Source organism: Pleurodeles waltl, chromosome 3_1, assembly GCF_031143425.1.
Source record: "Pleurodeles waltl isolate 20211129_DDA chromosome 3_1, aPleWal1.hap1.20221129, whole genome shotgun sequence".
NCBI lineage: Eukaryota > Metazoa > Chordata > Amphibia > Caudata > Salamandridae > Pleurodeles > Pleurodeles waltl.
In genome coordinates, this window is record NC_090440.1 from 361,464,186 (window position 1) to 361,478,616 (window position 14,431).

The 14,431-nt window shown below is 42.7% G+C and overlaps 1 protein-coding gene across 3 annotated transcripts in view; it reads left to right on the top strand.

Moving 5' to 3' along the window:
- The window catches only part of AFG2B (AFG2 AAA ATPase homolog B), a 201,594-nt gene that overhangs the window by 150,960 nt on the left and 36,203 nt on the right, over window positions 1–14,431 (top strand). For 2 of the 3 annotated variants that reach the window (XM_069222522.1, XM_069222524.1), the window contains one exon: window positions 12,712–12,988. The exons of the other annotated variant lie outside the window; for it this stretch is intronic. In XM_069222522.1, coding sequence (XP_069078623.1) covers window positions 12,712–12,864 — 153 coding nt within the window. In that variant the 3' untranslated portion in view covers window positions 12,865–12,988. Of the gene's footprint in view, window positions 1–12,711; window positions 12,989–14,431 lie in introns of those variants that run through there. 3 annotated transcript variants of the gene reach the window in all.

A 14,431-nucleotide genomic window follows, 5' to 3' on the forward strand; every position in this document is an offset into this window, starting at 1 on the left:
TCACCTGTTAGAGGTATATGCTGAGACACTCACAGGCAGTGATATTGGTCTTCCCCAAACCTGGGAGAGATGCTTCTTAGTGTGCTTTTACAGGCCACTGTCACTGCTCTATTACTATAGCAAAATCCTAGCCAAGGAGTTGTCCCTCCTGGTTCAAGAAGAAAGTCTCCGCAGTGCAGACTGGTTTACTACCCCACATATCCATCTCTGTTGATCTCCGAACTGTGTTCTGTTCTCCATCAATTAAAGCCAGAACTCGTAGCGGAGGTGGTGTTATTAGATGCCCAAAAAACCTCCTTGGACTCCTTGAAGTGGCCTTTTCTCATGGAAACAGTCGGACGGTTCGGCATAACGTTAGGGATTCATGGTGCTTTTCCAAATGCTCGATACCCACCCCGCTGACAGAGTCACAATTAATGGATGAATGAATATCCATGCCATTCCTGATAGACAGGAAGACCCGGTAAGGATGCCCCTTGTCTACTTTACTTTTCCACCTGGCCAAAGACCTGCTAGTCCAGCATCTTCAAAAATGGCATCTGCACATGGGGCTCTCCTTTCACACCTGCAAAATATTACTATCAATGTATGAGAACGACATTTTGCTTTTTGTGACACTTCTGAGGGGTAACGTTCAGCCCACATCCCCTCCCCCTACTAGAGAAATCATTAGATTTGGCATTTATTCCAGCATCACTATTAACTGGGATAAAACGGTTATATTCCCACTTACTGCCATTTCAAAACCCTGTCCTCTAATATATCTGGTTTGGTGGGTCTCGGGCTCAGTTAAGTACCTGGGCAGTGTTACACACAGGGAGGTGGAGTCCATCGTTCGATCAAATAGTGGCCCAGCCAAAGACATGCTGCAGCGCCTAAAAGATTTCTGGGTGAGCTTCCTGCTGTCTCTGGCAGACAGAGTGCCATTTCTAAACATTGTCTTGCCTAAATTCCTTTATCTATTCCAAAACATCCTATACCCCTCAACAATCATTTTTTCCAGACTCTTAAATCCCTGCTGACCAGGCTAATGGGAATGCAAGAATTAGATGGGATTGGATGACTCTCCGAAATGAGAGTGGGGCTTTCGAGGTTTCCAACTTAGAACTCTGCTATGGTGTCGTGCAATGTAATTTTGCAGTGCAATGTTACCACGCTACAGCACACCTGCCTTACCTAGTGTTTGAGGGAAAACAAGCGGGTGACACCCCATTGGCCTCCATTCCCAGCCCACTTTCCCTCCCGGGATTGCTGAGTCCCCGGAAATAGGTGCAGACAGTTGCCACTACATGCTGGGTGTAGCGCACACTATGTCACAGAGTGGGCAGTTCCTTTCTATACACACCTGCTATTCCTCTTATCAGCATTCCCTTGCTACCCCTCACCCAAGAACGGGTGGTACAGAAGACTCCAGGACATGGCCTTCATAGAACTTGGTCACTTATGCGTAGGCAGACAGTTCCTTTCACTGCAACAATTTCAGGAGGGTGTCAAACCCTGCGACTTTTGATAGTTTTACATTTACTAGAGTCCGCTGTACTGCTTGGGAGAAGATCCAGGGCTACAAGAGAAGACCGTTGATTTACACCGCTGACACTGCTGATCACTTCATCCAATACAGCGTGGTGGGTGCCAGCATGTCACAAAACCGATTGGTCAGGACAATGCCAGCCCGGCGCGCATGGAATGACAACATGGGGATACCCCAAACAGACGTGCAGTGGAGTTACTGCTGTGCTCAAACAAGACGCATTTTCCTGAATTACCAACACAAATACTTACATTTTAAATATTTACACAGAGCGTATATTACACCAGTCTGCCAACATCTGTATAGATCCATCCCACCCTTATTTGTGCCTGTTGCTGGTCTGAACACACAGAATTCTTACTCGTGGCATGAGACTGTGCACCGATCCAGGCCAACTGGGTGGCATTACTGACCCAGTTGTCTCAAATATTAGACCATCACCTTTAACTTGAAATATAATGTTGGGTTATGTCAAGAATATCCCCAGGGGGGTAAGTAGCTTCACAACAGTGGCACTGCTGCTGGTGAAACTAAGGGTGGCGATGCACTGGGGGAGCTGTAGTGCTCCTAAAACCAGGGATTAGCTTTGAGATTTGACCATCTGCGACGATTGAACTGAAAACTACACATTTATTCTCCAGATCATCTCACGTCACAAAGACATATGGGGGCCCTTAGGGGCACATCTAGGGGAACGGGATGCCGGAACCTGGAGAGATGGTCATGGTGACAGAGATGCCCCTGAGACTGATGGTGCCGAATAACGCCCACGCATGGTACCAAGTTTGACACAACTAAACACTTTGGACAGGGCCTGGGGTTGGGATTTGAGATGATGAGGACCCTGAGGCTCAGTGGAGCTTGGGGTTTGGCTGCTAACATTCTTCTGTAGGAGGTAATGGACTGCCTGTGTATACCTACTATCGCCATTATATATGCTATGGTGCAACCATAACCTACGCGACCTGTAAACTTTTGGATCACATGACAGAGATAATGTCTTGTGCTTTTTGTACTTTATATGCTTTTCTTTAAATGATAATAATAATACAGCTATGAATTAGAGTAGACAAGTTTATGAATGATGGTTTGAGTCTTTTTGTAGCTTGGTATAATAACTCAGACGAAAGTTGGTTGTGTACTTTCCTTACAAATATAGCTCTGCCTCTGACATTATCATTGAATTGTGAAAGTTGCTTGCAATGCCCTTTCCAAGGTGCAGTTGGAGTTAGTTGTATTTTGACTATCGTAGACATTCACAACTTAAATGGCCTTTCCCTTGTTCTGGTGTGTTGTGGAAGGATCACTTTAGGTGGACAGGTTTGAATAATCATTTCGTAGGTCAACTTTATTTATGGGTTAAGGTAGACAAAACTTGAGCTGTTTAGCCTGCAAAGGGGGTATAATCTGAAACGTTAACAGTGCAGTTCTGTTGTTAGTAACTTACAAGTGTACATTTGCGCAGGTTGTTTGGGTGTTTCTTACCCTTTGATTCAGCCTGTCGAAGATTCAATGTGTGAATGGTTTAGTTCTACCTATGTGCATTATGTTAGCATTCAGTCAATGTCTAGAAGTGTGTTAAGTTCTTCTGGTCAACCAGCAAAAAGCAGAAACTGATCAAGTTATTAGTTCACTTCAAATACTTTATTCACTGCATTTCTGCAGAATAAAAGAAATATAAATATTACAAATATATATATATAAAAAAACACCCGAATTAGCCTAATAGGGGTACGCAGTTTAAAAGTTAAAAAAGCATGCATTCAGTATAAAAACCTTAACAAGACCATAATCAAAAGTGAGCAGCTTGGTAAAATAAATACAGTAAAATAGACAGTTATAGTCTGACCTAACCAGTTAGACTCCTGTCTAATTTGTAATGCTTGCCAGATAAAATTCACCACTTACTAGCACAACAAGGGAGACTGTAACTGTTGGAGAAATAACGGTGCAGGTTCACCCTGATGAAAGTTAAGTTGTGTGAGAAAGGGGAGCAGTAGCTTTTTACTAAGTGTTATGTAAAAGGAACAAAAGAACATGATGCGCTTTATTGACTGTGTGGATTTACCATTACAAGGACAGAGGGTGAGTTCCGAAAAGGAGTTACACTTCACTGGGTAGTCCACCATTAATGGAATATAGTTAAAACAAAATCTGGTGAGAACAAAGCGGTGCTGATGATTCTGAACCATTGACAAATACATTTGGATCCCTTCCCGAGGGAATAACTGCTTTACATACCTACTGTCGTTTTACTATAATTGGAAGCTCCTCTCGCAGTCAGAGATTTCCCATATATTTCTTTTTTCTGTATTTGGTACAGCTACTACACATGCTAGGACATAGGAACAGCTCCGGTAACCTAATCTCCTCAAGTGTTGATTTAACATTCATTCACAAGCCAGAGAATCTCCCGGGCTCGAGACAGGTTTAGGCAATCTTTAATGACGACACAAAGTGGGGCAGACTCCCTTGTCCAATTGGTCCTCCATAATATAAGTGGGGCTAATTAAATTTTATCCTCTATGAAGGGTATGCCCAACTCCTCGTGGCACAAAGTGGTGTTACACCCCCACAGAACAGCCAACACATTCCTAAAGAAGACGTTTTCTACCCTTTGCACCTCACCAGTGACCCCTATTCCCAATATGCCTGCCCCATTTGTAGCAATCAATACTTATTCGGATGCGTAGACAGACGGTACCTCTTTCACACGTTTCATGCACAATATTTTTCAAAACTTCTGCAGCCCTACTAAGGACTTTTCCATGAGTACCACTCTGTTTTCCACCATTGGCTTCAAGGAGAATTTATGATCAAAAAGAACACCCAATTAGGTATAAGGTCACTGAATCCTCAACTCTAGCACTGTTAATGAAAGAGTGGGGTTTTCTTAGCGCGCAACCCACACCTCATGATAAATATTTTTTTCAAGGTTAACCTGTAGGTCAAGGTCCTTCATAAAGCTAATACAATCATCAATGAGGCCCTGTAATGCTCAACCAGTCCTTGTAACTAAAACCGCATTGTCAGCGTATAGTAGGATCGATAGAGGGTGGATACCCACATAGGTGATGTCTCTTGGCCTACAATACAAGTGAGAGCTGCCTCTATTTTATTGGTATAAAGTGAGAAAAGAAAAGGGGCAAGGACACAACCTTCCCTCACACCTCGCTTAATATCAAATGGGTCCGTACACTTCCCGTCCCTACCATAGCGGACTGATGTTTTCATCTCCGAATAGAGTTGCCTGATAAAAGTAATGATACCTTTCCCTATACCCATCTCAGACATAAGTGCCAAAATCTTAGAGTGTGTGACACAGTCAAAAGCTGCCGATAAATTCATGAAAGCTTTGAAGAGAGTACCTTTTTTATCGACAGTGTACAGGGAGTGCAGAATTATTAGGCAAATGAGTATTTTGACCACATCATCCTCTTTATGCATGTTGTCTTACTCCAAGCTGTATAGGCTCGAAAGCCTACTACCAATTAAGCATATTAGGTGATGTGCATCTCTGTAATGAGAAGGGGTGTGGTCTAATGACATCAACACCCTATATCAGGTGTGCATAATTATTAGGCAACTTCCTTTCCTTTGGCAAAATGGGTCAAAAGAAGGACTTGACAGGCTCAGAAAAGTCAAAAATAGTGAGATATCTTGCAGAGGGATGCAGCACTCTTAAAATTGCAAAGCTTCTGAAGCGTGATCATCGAACAATCAAGCGTTTCATTCAAAATAGTCAACAGGGTCGCAAGAAGTGTGTGGAAAAACCAAGGCGCAAAATAACTGCCCATGAACTGAGAAAAGTCAAGCGTGCAGCTGCCACGATGCCACTTGCCACCAGTTTGGCCATATTTCAGAGCTGCAACATCACTGGAGTGCCCAAAAGCACAAGGTGTGCAATACTCAGAGACATGGCCAAGGTAAGAAAGGCTGAAAGACGACCACCACTGAACAAGACACACAAGCTGAAACGTCAAGACTGGGCCAAGAAATATCTCAAGACTGATTTTCTAAGGTTTTATGGACTGATGAAATGAGAGTGAGTCTTGATGGGCCAGATGGATGGGCCCGTGGCTGGATTGGTAAAGGGCAGAGAGCTCCAGTCCGACTCAGACGCCAGCAAGGTGGAGGTGGAGTACTGGTTTGGGCTGGTATCATCAAAGATGAGCTTGTGGGGCCTTTTCGGGTTGAGGATGGAGTCAAGCTCAACTCCCAGTCCTACTGCCAGTTCCTGGTAGACACCTTCTTCAAGCAGTGGTACAGGAAGAAGTCTGCATCCTTCAAGAAAAACATGATTTTCATGCAGGACAATGCTCCATCACACGCGTCCAAGTACTCCACAGCGTGGCTGGCAAGAAAGGGTATAAAAGAAGGAAATCTAATGACATGGCCTCCTTGTTCACCTGATCTGAACCCCATTGAGAACCTGTGGTCCATCATCAAATGTGAGATTTACAAGGAGGGAAAACAGTACACCTCTCTGAACAGTGTCTGAGAGGCTGTGGTTGCTGCTGCACGCAATGTTGATGGTGAACAGATCAAAACACTGACAGAATCCATGGATGGCAGGCTTTTGAGTGTCCTTGCAAAGAAAGGTGGCTATATTGGTCACTGATTTGTTTTTTTTTTGTTTTTGAATGTCAGAAATGTATATTTGTGAATGTTGAGATGTTATATTGGTTTCACTGGTAATAATAAATAATTGAAATGGGTATATATTTGTTTTTTGTTAAGTTGCCTAATAATTATGCACAGTAATAGTCACCTGCACACACAGATATCCCCCTAACATAGCTAAAACTAAAAACAAACTAAAAACTACTTCCAAAAATATTCAGCTTTGATATTAATGAGTTTTTTGGGTTCATTGAGAACATGGTTGTTGTTCAATAATAAAATTAATCCTCAAAAATACAACTTGCCTAATAATTCTGCACTCCCTGTATTTAGATATACAAAAGTCAGATTCAAACTCTGATCTATTGTACCCATTCCCTTCTTGAACCCATATTGTGTATCTACAAGTACGTTATTGGTATTTGCCCACTTCTCTAACCTTTGGAGCAAGATTCGTCTTATTATTTGGGTTGTAGAGTCCAGAAGAGATATGGGCCTGTACTTCACTGGAAGTGTCAAATCTCTCTCTTTATAAATAGGAACAAAAACAGACTCTTTCCAAGAAGAGGGTGGGCCGACCTTTGCAAACAAGTTAAAAACGTTAGTTAGTAGTAGGCCTCACAAATCCTGACAGTCCAGTTAAAGGTCCACCGGGACCCCATCGAGGCTTGAGGCCTTCCCTCTCCAGCTCCCCCTGAGTGCCATCATTACCTCCTCCAGTCCAAAAACTAGAGGTGTTGACCCACACAGATTGATTGTAACCCCTCCGCTCTTTACAGCCCCCTGCTCACATGAATATATATTAGAGAACTGTTCAATTCATTGCGCCTCCTGCATGAACACCTCCGTAATCTTACCTTTCTTTAAAGTAGGCGTAATTCAGAACCCTCCAAAAGGCAGCACTATCCTTGGTTTGACTTGCCACCCTGAGATCTTCTCATGCCTTGTCCCTGATCTCTCTAACCTGCTCTTCCCTTGCTTTCCGATAATCGTCCCTGGCCTTCTTTATCAGATGTATGTCCCTTGGCTCAGCTCGTAAAGCAGTATGAAGTTTAGCAAGGGTTTTGGACCATGCTGAGTTAAACCATCCCCTAGGGTGTGAGTTCATTGAGTCAGTCACTCTTTTAAGCACAATGCTATTTGAATCTGATATGCCCCTAAAGTCCTCCTTAATCACACTGGGACCTGCTTCCATGTCCAGACATAGGGAGAAAGCCTGTTGTTTGTCATGTAGTGGGGTGGGCATAAAGATTACCTTATCCACCTAGCCCACTTACCATAAATCAATTTTTTCTACCCAGTATATGGCGGTACTCTCAGTTAGTCTGGGGCTTCTTCACTCTCACCCCTTTCAGACTGCAGCACAGGAGTGCATGATCACTGAAACCAGTGAGCTTCCCACCCTGCGGGACCGCTGTGGCTGTTTTGACCTTGTGCCTCCTGGTGTGATCACATCATTAGGCAGGCTTCCCCCAGAGCAGGCTGGTTCCTGAAGTTCTGCTGGCAAACAAACAAACAGGGTGTGTGAGCTTCCTGCGCTGCGGGAGCGCTGTGGCTGTTTTGACCCTGGCCTTCTGGTGCGATTACGGCAGTAGGCGGGCTTCCCCCATGACAGGCTGATTCCTGGAGTCCTGGCAAAAAACAAACAGTGCATGTGAGCTTCCTGCGCTGCGGGAGAGCTGTGGTTGTTTTGACCCTGCACCTCCTTGTGTGATCATGGCTGTAGGCAGGCTTACCCCAGGGCATGTTGGTTCCTGGAGTCCTGCTGGCAAACAAACAGCACTTGTGAGCTTCCTGCACTGTGGGAGCGTTGTGGCTGTTTAGACCCTGCGCCTCCTAGATCACGAAGGTAGGAGGGCTTCCCCGGGGCAGGCTGTTTCCTCGTTTTTGACTTTTAACAGCTCCAGTCTGTTTTCCTCATCTCCGTTTAGTTGTCCATTTTTGCTAATTGTGTGGGTTTAGCGATCTATAACCCGTTTCCGGAGGATGCTTCGAAAGCCACTAATTCGTTGAACCTGGTAAGAGCTGCCTTCCTTAATCTTTGAGGAGTTCTGATGAATAAATGTTTCAATAATTATCCTGTGTCGTTGATAGAAGACAGAGGATGTTTGATTACTACTTCTCTTTAGATCAGATCATCTTGATTTTGTCCCAGAAAACTTTGTTGTAGATTTGATCCAGTTTTTCTGTAGATGTCTCAGCTTTCTTTGAATATGGTTCGCTTTGGTGCCTTCAGTATTTTGAGCTTAAACTCAGTGTGCCTCGTTAGCCAAAGAAAACGTAAAAATTAATCAGAAGAATTCAGCTTATTGATACCTTAACTAGGGTTAGACAATTATTTATTTCCCAGCTTTTGTGGCCGTTTTCCCTTCTTCACGGAGCCTCCAAATTCAACATTACTGAGGTGGAAGCTAAAATTGGAGCTTCTCTTCTCTCCATATATGGTCCTCAGGGTTCTGTTTTTTAGTTGGGAAATCTTAGTATCCCATTCTTTTTCCATGCAAAAGTTTTATGTTAACATGTATTGGTCTCTCCGTCTTTTTGTTTGCCATGCATAATCTGGAGTTTTAAAATACTAAGGCTTTCCAATTAATCATATTCAAGGCACAAACTGGGTCAGTAGTAGAGAAAGAGAAACGCAGGATCCCTCTTTTCCTTTTGAAACTCATGTAGGGTTTGGGTGACGCAAGTCATGCCATTCCAGTGCCTTTGAATTGCCGATATGTCTGGAGAACAGTCTGTTCCATGCTGGGCTCACTTGTGAGTCCCACATATCGATTGAATGAGAGAGCTCATCCTGCAGGGACTAGGATGAGGAAGATGTGTAACGGGTTAAAGGGTTACTTTGTCACTGACTGCTACTAGATCTTCAGATAGAGTTAGAATGAGGTTGGTGACTACACAAAGACCTTTATTAATTGCATTTGACTACATTCTTTCTTCTTACTTCACAGAGACATCAACTACCGATCTGCCTTTCTTCATTTAGCTGTAAAAAAAAGTGCAATATCACAATCTGTTTCTAGATGTCCATGTGGAGTCGACAGAAAAGTTGTGGTATCAAAAACTAGATTTCCCTGTTTATGTCAAATGGGACATCTTGTAACTGGCACCCTCTTTGTTTTCACCTATGTTTGCATTTCCCCTTATGATTCGGGGAGATACTAGGCCCAGAGAGTCTTATATCTTGTTCCACAAGGAGCATGTGGCCTTCTGTTTTTTTTAATTTGGCTCTGCTTGTGTTGGAGCCGTTTTCCCGGACTGCATGTAGCCCTATTTTTAGTCCATTTCTCTGAGGCAAAACCATGTTATCTGCAGAACTTTTTTAAAGAAAAAGCATATCCCGCTACTCTGCTGGGGAGGTTGCTGCAGAGCATTTGTTCTCTGGGCAGCTCATCAAAGACTAAGGCTCATTTTTATACTTTTTCAAGCAAAACTGTGCTAAAGCAGTTTCGCGTGAAAAAGTTTACCACCAGCTAGCGCCATTCCAAGACGCCGGCCGGGCGTCTTATTTAAGGAATGGTGCAATCCGGCACATCCATGACGTTAGCCGGGTGGGGGTGGCGGGATGGGAGAATGCTGTTTTGCACCAAAAAATGACTTTATGCTGTTTAGAGTCAAAATGACTCTAACCAACTTAGTGTGATTTCTTGACGTAAAACCTATCATACCACATGACTCCTGTCTTATACAAGGCAGGAGTCATGCCCACCACCCCAGTGGCCAGCACAAGGGACAAGGGTCCCCTGGGCATGGCCATTGCACCCAGTGCCATGTAGGGGGGGCCATTTCAGGGCCCCCAATGACACTTTAAAAAAAATACTCACCTTTACTTACCTATACTTACCTGGGATGGGGTCCCCAATCCACCGATGACCCTCTGGTGTGGGTGGGGGGTGTCCCTGGGGCCTGGGGAGGGCACCTGTGGACTTATTCCATGGTGTTCCACCATGGAACTAGGCCCCGAGGTCCCCTAATGCCTGCCCTGAACCAGGCGTTAAATAATGGCACCAAGCAAGCTTAGCGCCATTATTTAGGCCCACCTCCCGCCTGTGCGCCATTTTTGCACAGGAGGATAAATAAGGCGCCTGGGCCTTAGAGTCATTTTTTGCCCGGGAACGCCTACCTTGCATCTCATTGACGCAAGATAGGTTCCCTCTAGCAAAAAATGACTTTAACTCCGTAACTTTGGCGCTAGACGGGTCTAGCACCAAAGTATAAATTTGGAGTTAGGTTTGCGCTGAATTAGTGTGAAAAAAATGACGCTAATTCAGCGCAAAGCAAGTATAAATCTGGGCCTAAATTCATGATGGAGAACCAATATCACCATTAAGTTTTCCTTTTTGTAGTTTTCACTTGGACTATATTTTCCTCCTGCCAAAGTACAAAAGCAGACGATAGTTGAGGAGGGTTGAAATCATAGATTCCATTTAGAAGTTGCATCCCCTGGCACTGCCTTTACGACCCCTGGCCTCAGAGGAAATATCTCCCCCTCCTCCCTTTGGAGGCGAGAAGAGTAGTGATCCATACCATGATTATTTTGTCTGGACTTCGTAAACATCTTGTATTTAGGGGCTGCGGAAGCTTCGGTGAAGCGCCTGCAGGTGGTCAAAATGTGGCAGCCAGGCTATTGCTTGGTCTGCTTAGGCACTCCTTGACAGCTGCTGTATTCAAGGCCCTGCATTGGTTGCCAGTTAAGAAACAGATTATTTTTAAAGCACTAACGATGTTTCATAGGGCAGTGTTTCTTTCCATCTCTGGTTATCTGGCACAGAGAGTCACTCAGTATATTCAATCTAGAGCTCTGCACTCTGCTTCACTTCTGATCATTCTACGTATTAAGATTGTTAGAAGAGGCAGCGAAGCCTTCTCCTTTCCGGCTGCTAAGGCTTGGAATGAGCTCCATTGTGATCTGCATTTGACTGCTACGGAGCTTATTTTCTGGAAAAAAAAGTAAAACCTGTTTTTTTTCTTCTCTGGGGCAAAGTAAGCGTTCTGCTGTTGGGGTTGAGTACTTGGGATATGCCTGTTAGTGTCAGGATACTCCTTGGAGTAGCCGTGTGCTCTACAATTCTTCATTCATTCACTTACAACACCATATCCTCTCATCTCTAATAAATGCTACAATTCTGTACAATAGTACAAATAACACATATGAAAAAGGCTTTGTGACGTATGAAGATTTCAATCTCGATAGGTCAATCAGTGCATCCTTTGGTAATAGAGACGTGCATCGCACAAGGTGGGCCGCAGGTGGGTGAGGGCTGTGACCTTGGAAGTCAATGGGGCCAAGGTCTTCCCTTGTAAATCAGTGCAAGGTGTGTTTTAAGCAGAATCCAAAGTCCAGATGCACTTTAGCTTTAATTCTTAACTTTAAGAAGCTAGTATTTACATTTTTACCATCCATTTTACTGTACTACATCTGTTCGATTCAAAAGACTGCTAAAAAAACAAACTGTTTTTTAAAATGTGTGGATGTGACTTATAAGGTGGCCGAGCATCGAGAAGCACCTTTGGGTGTTATCTGTTGTGCCTTATTATTAAATTCATATATCAGGTGTGTAGTTGGGGTGTACTCACTCCTTCTTTGTTAGTTGTTTGCAACTTGCGGTGTGGTTCACCTTTGATTTTAGTGAGTCAACTTTAGAAGGTATGAAAGTAACTACCATCACAAAAACTAAGTCGACATCCTGGTTCCTATAAATTAAAAGGGAGGCCACACCTTCCAGAAAAGGAGTGGGTAGTAGAATTTCAAATCTGTCTGAAGGCCACTGATAGACAAGTAATAACAGGGAGAAAGCACTGCTGACAATTTGCCTCAATTCGAAGGACAAATATCAGACATAATCAGATGAAGAAAGGGATGATGCTCTAAATTGATATTTAAGTGTTTTATAAGGTGCAGGGCTGTGGTGAAAGCCACTACGGAGCACTGAATGACGAAGCGTTGCTTTTAATGGGTTACAATTAAGACTCCCAGTTTTCCGTTTTTGCAAATGTTAATATAGAAAGCAGCCTTTTTTGCTGCGTATATTTGTGTAAATGTAAAAATGTAGAAATAAGATCTTCATTTGAGTGTCTCTCTATGACATTTTAATAGCTGCAGGTGTGTTTTTTTGCGTTAATGCTACAATTCTAATCTACTAGATATGTAAGTTATTTGGTGGACAGTCCGCCAGACGTCCAAGCGTGGCAATATTTAATTGTGAAAATGTCAGTTACAATTTTGTTTTCCTACTTAACAAAACTAAGTATGAATAAATACTATAAAATTGGAAAAATAGGTATGGATACATTTCATAAAATCAGGAGCCATATTTATAATCCTGTGTTTAGTGCTTTATTCTGTTCAGTGAGCGTGCTATTTCACTGTTCCAGTTATTATTGCTCTTTGGAGAGGGATTCATTAGTTGTGATTGCAGCTATATGTCATGAATAGACTTGGAACTTGCATAAAGTGTGATTGATCTTGCATTGAGGCAATCACATACTATTAATATACATATACTTTAAAAGGTTTAATTCTGATATAAAAATATTTTTTCTTGTTTTTTCAGGCAGCCTTGCTGGCATTGCAGGAAAATGAATTAGAGGCCACTTCTGTAAAACATGAACATTACTTGAAGTCCCTGCAGTTTGTGAAACCGTCAATAGAGCCCAAGGATCTAGAGATTTATGAAAGATTATTTAAGAAACAGCATCTGACCTAAGAACCTGCGCAGACAGACTATACACAACATGATTATGTAAGCAGTTAGGAGGATAGGCGTTCTAGAGCACTTACCAAAATACCTTTTTTAAGTACTAAAACAATAAAAGAACTATGAAAGTTTCTGCCTTGTGTTTTGGCTTTCAACTTCAAGAGCTTGTTTGGTATTTTCTGCTTGCTCAACATTCTTTCTCCATTCTACGTCTCAAAAAATGAAGCGGAATGGAATGATAATTTTATTGCTCAATTAATAAAAACCATTGCAATATAAAACAAACGTAATACAAATAATAAAATTAATATTTGACAGTAAAACGTGTTAAAAGAAAAAAAAAAAACTAAACAGCTAAAAATAATTTCTAACCAACATAAACGTTTAAGTTGAATTTTTTAGAGCTAACCTGCAGTAATTTTCCCAAGGCTGCTTTGTTCAATTTCTTACAGAATAGTTGTAAAAATTCTAATCCCTTACAGCAAAATGAAATTGACTCGACCTTAAGCCAAATTATTACCACCGGTCTACATGAGCAGATATTTTTGGCTATAAAATCATGTTTTAACAATTTTCTTCTTTCCAGACCTAGAGCGGGACAAATACAAAAGGCATGCAGCAAAGATTCACGATTATAGCTGCATAGGCAGCAGTTTTGGTCGATATGTGGCCTTTCCAGGAAGGGCGATCTTCTTTGGTGTCGAAAAATGGTCAGCCAAGTACCCCTGTGGGGACAATGTCGAGTAGGACCCCAGGACTGCCCAAGCATGCCGTCTTTTGCCCAGAATGGCTTTGTCTGTGATGAGCAAGAGTTAGCGAACAGTAATATTAACTAATCTGTTAAATTCTGCCTTCCCAATGTTACGTTTCCAGACTTCTTCCATACCCAGGCTGATGATAACCTGGCTCAGATAACTTCCCCATGTTCCTTTCATATTACCAAGTTGCTGCGCCTACACTTCTTGCCAGCAGAAGTAGAGTATGGAAGAATCCTCTGCCGCACGTAACTTCCATGATTCTTTAAGAAAGGCACCCTGACGCTGGAAACGTTGATTTTTTAACCCCATCTCCAGTCTAACCTGTGCCAGGGAGGCACTTTTCAGGATGTTAAAAACGGCCTTATATGTTTTAACCTGGCTATTATTCAGAGCATCGATCTTGCGGCCCTTCAATATTTCGGACCTGTTTGAGATGGCTGGAAGCAGCTGTGCAGAAATTATTTTTAATAAATGGGACCAGTTTGAGCAATCCAGCTTCTTTTTGAGCAGGTTAAAGCTATATGTTAGTGAGTTGGCTGAAGCTGGTGCTTCCATTTCAGGCGTGGTTCAAGATGGACTCCTAGATTTTTGTACGACTGCACCATCTCTACTTTTTTCTCTCCCTGTTACCAACTAAATTGTTTATGATTAGCCCCAAGGAACCTAATCAGTTTAGTTTTATCCAAATTGATTTCTAGGCCTTGCTCGTCCATAAAGATGTTAAGTGCTGATAGAATTCTTTGCAAACCTTGGGGGGTATGGCTCAGCAGGACGATGTCATCTGCATATTGTACGCACCCAATTGTTTCTGAACCCAG